Source organism: Chrysochloris asiatica, unplaced genomic scaffold (assembly GCF_000296735.1).
Source record: "Chrysochloris asiatica unplaced genomic scaffold, ChrAsi1.0 scaffold00007, whole genome shotgun sequence".
Classification (NCBI taxonomy): Eukaryota; Metazoa; Chordata; class Mammalia; order Afrosoricida; family Chrysochloridae; genus Chrysochloris; species Chrysochloris asiatica.
The window spans coordinates 9,002,770-9,010,449 of record NW_006408525.1 but is presented as its reverse complement, the minus strand read 5'-3'; the positions used below and the strand labels follow the sequence as shown (position 1 = coordinate 9,010,449).

General features: G+C 35.7%; 1 protein-coding gene across 3 annotated transcripts in view; it reads left to right on the top strand.

The window, feature by feature from the left end:
• The window catches only part of VMP1 (vacuole membrane protein 1), a 190,839-nt gene that overhangs the window by 146,561 nt on the left and 36,598 nt on the right, over positions 1–7,680 (top strand). For all 3 annotated transcript variants that reach the window (XM_006832370.1, XM_006832371.1, XM_006832372.1), the window contains one exon: positions 4,183–4,244. In XM_006832370.1, the coding sequence (XP_006832433.1) occupies positions 4,183–4,244 (62 nt within the window). The remainder of the gene's footprint in view (positions 1–4,182; positions 4,245–7,680) is intronic.

Sequence of the window (7,680 nt, the reverse complement as noted above, 5' to 3'; positions counted from 1 at the left end):
GAAACCCTGTACAGGGTCGCTATGGGTCGGAACCGACTCGACGGCACGTAACAACAACAACAACATGTGAAGCCATGTGGTTTAATTCTTACATTCCTGGGGTAAAGTAATTGCTCCATCCATTTTATAAATGGCACACATGGAGAGAGGTTAATATACAAATTGCCTAGAAGGGCAGTTAGGTGTCCCTGAGTGGTATAAATGGTTTATGTTCATAGCTGCTAACTGAAAGGTTGGTAGTTCAGGATCACCCAGAGGCACATTGGAAGAAATCAGGACGATCTAGATCTGGAAAATCAGGCAATGAGTAGTCTATGGAGCAAAGTTTTATTCTGACACAGAGTAGCCATGAGTTGGAGTCAACTCTACAGAAACTGGTAAAAAACAAAGAAGAATAGTTAACAGCTAGAACTTGAACTCAAATCTTTTTGGTTCAAGTTAGTGTCCATTTGCTTTGCCTTCTTTTTTTTTTTTTTCTTTCAAAATAAATAGTATTTATTTTGCTGTTGTTGTGAATATAAATAGCAAAACATGTAGAAGTTCAACAATTTCTACGTGTAAAATTCAATTACATTGATTACATCCTTTGAATTGTAAAAACATTCTAGCATTTTCTGAGTTGTTCCTCCTGCATTTTCATAAGCCCATTGCCCCTCAAGTAACCGACATGAATGTCTGTTGTCAGTTTGATGTCATATAGACAGTTCTTGCTTTACCTTCTTATCTATAAGTTATGTATATACTTAAGGAAACTATTAAATGGCCATTATTTATCAGGACCTGTGCTGGGTAATTTGCATTTTTTATTTCTTTGTCAGGATAATACTATGAGGTTGGTTATTACTCACATTTCATAGATAAGTATTAGAGAGTTAAATACTTGCCTAAGGCCCTGGAATTCTTACTAAACTTTTTAAAGCCAATACTCTTTCCATGTATCCATGTGAAAGAAACAAAAGAAAGCTAAAATTCATTTATGTTGCTGAAAGGAAAATTTTAAGTTCCTTCACTAAACTGAGACCATGGGATATGTTTGCTATGTTCCATTGTGTCATAATGACATACTTTCTAAAGGCATGTCACTTGATGTACATCCAGATATAACTTAGAGCAGCAAATATCTCTCATTCCTTTGGTAAGCAATTTTAATGAGTAATATAAACATTTAACAATTTCTGAAATGATAGTGGGGGATAAACCACACACACAAGTTTTTCTGTGCTCAAATTAGCATATATTCTTCTGATTCTCTTGTCTTCTTTCTCAACAGATAACCTTCCTTGATGAACATTCTCTTTATTGCTGTCTTGCTATCTGTTAAGCTTCCTCTAAAGATTTCAAATCATGTTACTTACTTTATGTTACATAGGGATTTTCCATTTTCCTTGATCCACTAGACAGGGTCACATCTTTTTCTCCTTTTTCTATTTGCCACTAGACATGTGCACACATCCATACACACATAGAGAAATACAAGCTTCTGGACCCTTTACAGGGTTTCCAAGGAGTGGCTAGTGAGTTTGAACCACCCACCTGGTGGTTCAAATGGACTTTGCAGTCCAGCACATAAACCCACAGTGCTACAACAGGATTCCAGCTATAGAACAGTTATTGCTTTTCCTGATGTACTGTGGGTTAATGTACTGAACTGCAAGGTCAGTTTGAACCACAAAGCCAGCAGTACAGAAGCCCTTTACCTGATTGCTATGAGTCGGAGTTGACTCTATGGCACTAACAACAACAGTAATTCTATTATTAGTGAACCACAAAGTATAACTATTGTTGTCATTGAATTGATTCCAGCTCATCAGACCACATGTGTGCAGAGTAGAATTACTCCATAGGGTTTTCAAAATTGTGAGCTTTTGGAAGACGGTCATCAGACATATCTTCAGAAGTATCTCTGGATAATTTTGAACTGCCATCTTTTCAGCCCTTAGTCAAGTGCTGTGTTTGTCACCCAAGGATGACTGCTGAAAGTAAGCACTCAGTAAATATTTATTAAATGAATCAGTTTAAGATGCTTCTTTCCAGTGAAGGGCCCTTTTCTATGGTTAGTTTTTTTCTTTGTTGGTTCTGGCACTATTATTTCCTTCTACCCATATATCTTTTCTTCCTTTCTCTACCCTCTGTTTCCTTTGTGCAAGTGGTCAAGTGGGCTGTGTCCTTGTTTTTTTGAAGGTGGGGGGTGGGTTTAAAGACTCCATTCAGACCTGCAGCCTGGAAGACATTGGGGGGACATATGTTCTTCAATGTCTGCCATATTTGGTCTTGTCCAGCACAGTGAATTTTCAAGCTGTTACATATAAAAGAAAATCTTGTTTTGTTTTTAAGCAAAGAAATTGTGCAATTATCTAGGCATTGACTTATTCTGAATGTTAGGAAATCATTGAAGGGAAAACTCGTGGTGGTGAAATCACTGAGAGGCGAAACCATTAGCTCTGTTTATTAGCTAAAGATTTATAGCTCCAAGTAACTAACTTTTAATGTGTATGCCAGAAGGACCCCCATATTAATGCTTTTTGTCCCTAAATGATCTGTGTTTAGTTCATAATCTACATGTACCACTTGTATATCATGGTTTATAAAATAATCATTCATCTTACATCTACTTGACATTTTATATGCTTACTTTTAACTTGAGATAGCTGGATATCTTTTTCAAATTTAAAGGTATATAATTTTTTTTTTTTTTAAAGCAAACAACCAAAAAAAAGATACTATCAATTCTGTAATTTAGTCTTATATACATCATCTTGCAGCTGCCAATGTTGCTGCCAAGATTGGGATATTGCTTAAGAAAATGGTATTATCAGTCTTCCTCCTTAATGCTTTATTAGTCTAAACCAATCACTTTTCTGAGATGCATTATGAGTAGATATAAAAAAAAAGACTAACAATTGGTATTTATCTTATTCCTTTCCTCTTCTTCTGTTTGGTTACCAAGGCTAAAGTAATTGTTTCTCAAGCAATAACAAAACTATGAAGTGTTTTACCAAGTTATTAGGAATTTGGAGAGAAGACTCAGAATTATTCATATTTAATCATAAAAATGTTTAAACATGCTTTAAATCTAATCTTAAATGTTACTTTCTTGAGTCTTTTTAATCATATGATTAAATGTGTCTTCTTCTGTCTCTTAACTTGTATAACATGTTTTTGCCACTAATGACATTACAGTTTTATATTTTTAATTTCTATTTTTTTAACAGTTTGTAGAAAAGTTTGTAACTGTCACCAGAGCATTAAAGAAGTCTTTCCCATCTTTGTTTTCCCTTAAAACCCTTAATAATGTCTTATATTACCCGTAGTAAGTACTTGATGTAACATTTGTTGAATCCAGTTGAGAATATTTGCTATCTGTTGGCCTTAAAGGCATCTTGCTTATAGCTAAAGTAAGATATCAACATCTTTAATTAATGGTAAGTTCTTCCTTAAGAATTCTGTAATGTGAGTCATTTGGCACAAACAGTTAAAGTGCTTTGTTCCAAATTGAAATGTTGGCTGTTAGTACCTCAGAAGAAAGATCTGACAATCTAATTCCCCAAAATTCCAACATTGCAAACTCAGTCGAGCACATTTCATTATTATATACGTGCCATGAGTCAGAGTTAACTTGACAGTAACTTTTTTTTAACTGCATTAATACCAAACTAAAAACTTCCCATTCTACTAGCTAGCTTCTGTCCTAACTTTAAAAGCTCAAGCTCATTCCCTGGTCTGGGAGTAAAACTTTCAGTCTACTTCTATGAAAGTCTCCTGTGAAGGATGTGCAGTCTTTTCAAGATCATCTGGATTGGGTTTAGCTGAGCCCCTGCCATCAGGATGGTCAGCTTTAATGTTAGTGATGGGGAGCTACATGAGAATATATGACCCATGGCTGTAGCTGACTATACCATACTCAGATACAGAGAGCACCATTCCCTCCCAGTTTTGGGTTTCATGACTCATAGTTTCCCTCAGTCATGGTTATATATCCTGCTAAGACTAGAAGTGTGCTTAGGGGAAAAAAAGTCTTTAAAATACAAAGTAGGTAGCATTGGTGACTCAAATAATGACTTTTATTTTTATTTTTAAATAATCTTTTGCATTGTGATAGAGTAAGATTAGATTATTGATGTAATTATCAATATATTTTTTGTATAAGAGTATATTTTTAACTCAAGTTTTACCTTCTTACAGAAAATCTTCGTTATAATAACATTCAGCAAACACATAGTGGAGCAAATGGTGGCTTTCATAGGGTGAGTAATTCTTTAAAAGACTGGTACTAATATCATCACTGTTTGAATAGGAGGAAGTGTAAAGAACGAACCAGAGTAGAATTTTCGTGGTAGTTCTTGATGCTTTGAGAAGCAAAATTCTGTTAATAGCTAAGTTGAAAAAGTCTCTTCTTGCCTTAACAGTGGAGAAGAAGCTCAGATCCATGTGTAGTTTAAATGTGAATATGTATTAAGCCTTATAACTCTTGATTTAACCAAAAACCTTTGGGACTAATGACCCACTCGATCCACAGCTTCTCTAGCCTAAGATTAGTGCTCCTCGAACCCTACCGACCACTATGACCAACAATATGATAGAAGCCCACATTTTTAGAATGGAAGAAAAATTTGGAATATGAAATAAATAAAACTCAAATTCATCAAAAAGAACAGACTTCCTGGATTGATAAGTATTGGAGGAACTCCTGAGACTATCACCCTAAAAAATAAACTCCTTTAATCTGGCACTGAAGCCACTCCCAAAGATCACCTTTCAGTCAAATAATAGATTGGTGTATAAAATAAACAATAACACCCATGAGAAATGTTCTCCTTAGAACAGTCAACTATAAGAAACCAAACTGCTGATCTTGCAGTTAGCAGTCCAACTCATAACCACTACGCTTTCTGGCTTTTGTCCAAAATTAGATATCAGATACACAATTGGCATTTAATTTAAATATAAATCTTACCTCAACTTTTAATACTTAATGAAATATTACGTACGTACTGTTCAAACATCTTGGGATGGGGTGATAAGGTAGTACCAAAATATGTCAATTATGAACCTAATACTTCACTAGAGGTTTAAATTTGACCATGTTAAAAGGATAAAGTATCCAGTGATTTTATTTTCCACTGTTTAGTTTTAAAAAATGAATAAGAACTAAAGTTTAAGTATATGTTTTAAATGGTAATGTCACAGAGTGTGGAGATACATTGATAAAACAATAAAGACCCGTTTTATTAAATTAATCAAATTAACTTTCATTTGGATTATGAAAAGTTATGTTTAAATTGAAATAACGCCACTTTTTTTTTTTTTTTACTCTTTCATAGATGTTTATTCTATGTTTCAAAAACAGATATTTAATTATCATTTAATAGTACATCTACTCAGTGGTGGAAAATGTTGAGATACACTTTGAAGCTTGTAAGACAAAAACTGAAACTTTTTCCTATTTAAAAAATTGCCATTTGGTGGTGTATTTATGGGTACTGATTTTATTATTATTCTTGAAACTATACATTATATATTCACTCTCTTCTATATATACCTTGCAATAAGATGGTTTTAATAATTTTTATATTTAGGCTTAAAATCACAATTGAGAAAAAACATTGCTGAGAATGTACTAAGTGGAGCCAGTCATTGGCTTTATTACTTCCTAAGCTTCTGATTGTAAATGTGTATATAGCTATTGCATTGAAATATAATTACTCTAGGATAGGATTATGTTTTAAAGCTATTTTCCCACTTATGTATTTAATACAATTTGCCTCAAAATCATTGAAAGACAGGGTTGTCTTCCTGCATCTTTACAGATAAAGTGCTTTATAAATTACCATATGTCAGATTCAAAGAGGGGGATGGAATATTACCACTTAGTTTGAGAGATTATTGCTCTGCAGTAGAGCCCGCTGAATGGAGGACACACAGCTACATGCCATACAAGCAGGTACTAGAAGAATGAGAGCCTATGTAGCACCCTGTGGTCTTCCCTTTTCCTTTTTTTGTAATGCACATGTATAAACAGAGGGTTTGGGTCTACTTCTCTTTGGTTTGTTCTGTAGAAGAAACAAATTTATTTGTCTTTGAAGAAGTACAGCCAGAATGCTCCTTAGAAAGAAGACTTCATCTTACATACTTTAGACATGTTATCCAGAAGGACCAGTCCTTGGAGAAGGACATCATACTTGGTAAAGTAGAGGATCAGCAAAAAAAGAGGAAGACGTACAATGAGATGGTTTGACAGTGGCTGCAACAGTAGGTTCATAGCATCAGTTGTGAGGATGGCCCAGGACAGAACAGTATTTTGTTTTAAGATACACAAAGTCACTATGGGTTGGAACTGGCTCAGCAACACTTAACAACAACAACACATCGTTACCACAATACCACCTTCTGTTTCTCTAGGCTTTGGTGTTTCTAGGAAGTTAGATTACTTAGCCGCCCATCTCACCACTTGTCTCCAGTTTCACTCCCCTCCAGTCTGAACCCCTTATATAGCAATCATAGCAAGCTTTTTGAAATTTTACTCTGAGCTTGTCACCCCAGTGTCCTAATCCCTTAGCTCCTTCTCTTCTTGAAACACTTCCATCGTTTCCCATCATTTTATAAAAATGAACTCTTTACTATGACATATAATGCACTGTATGATCTGACTCTAGCCACTTGAGCCGTATTTTAGTCTCCCACCACCAGTCTTGCTCATGCTTTTCCCTTTGCCTGGATTAAAGTTTCTCAACCTTTGCACTACCAGTGTTTCAAACCAAGTAATTCTTTGTTTCAGGGAACTGTCCTGTGCATTTTAAGGTATTTACCAACATTCCTGTCTTCTCATTAGATGCCGATAGTCCTCTTAGGTCATGATAACCAGCTACATCTCCAGACATTGCCAAATACCTTCTAAGTAAAGAAAATTCCTTTTTTCCATTGACAACCACTAGCCTATATAAAGTCCTGTGGTGGTGGTGGTGGTGGTGGTGGTGGTTGTTTGCCGTGGAGTCGGTTCCAACTCATAGCTATCCTGTATAGGGTTTCCGAGGCTGTAAATCTTTATGGGAGCAGAAAGCCTCCTCTTTCTCCCGCAAAACAGCTGGTAGTTTCAAACTGCTGACCTTGTAGTTCACAGCCTGATTCGTAACCACTATGCTACCAGAACTCCTTATAAAGTCCTGTAGATTTCAGCTATTATAGCCCCCGAAAACCTTCCCTGACAAGGCCAAATACCTCTTTTGCTTGTACCAGAGACCTCGTAACAGCAGCACCTACTCCACACACTAAAAGTTGTATGTCCATGTTTGTAAGTATATGATTATTATCTTTCCTCCACTAATCTAGAAGCTTCTCAGTGATAAGGACCACATCTATGTTTGTTTACTATTATGTCCACAGCATCTGGCATCATGACTGAAATGTTGTTAAGCGCTGTCGAGTCAATTCCAACCCATAGCAACCCTGTATAGGGTTTCCAAGTAGCAGCAGCTGGTGAGCTTGAGCCACTGACCTTGCATTTCAAACACAGGTGCATGATAAATAATCTGTTGAACAAGTGAACACGTAGTGTCCAAATAAAGATGTGGCCAATAAAAATGAACAAATCATTTGATAGCCCAACTGCTTCTGTTTCCCCAGTTTTTGGAACTTCTAAGAAATTATAGTTGTTGTTAAGTGCCATCGAGTTGGTTCCGACCC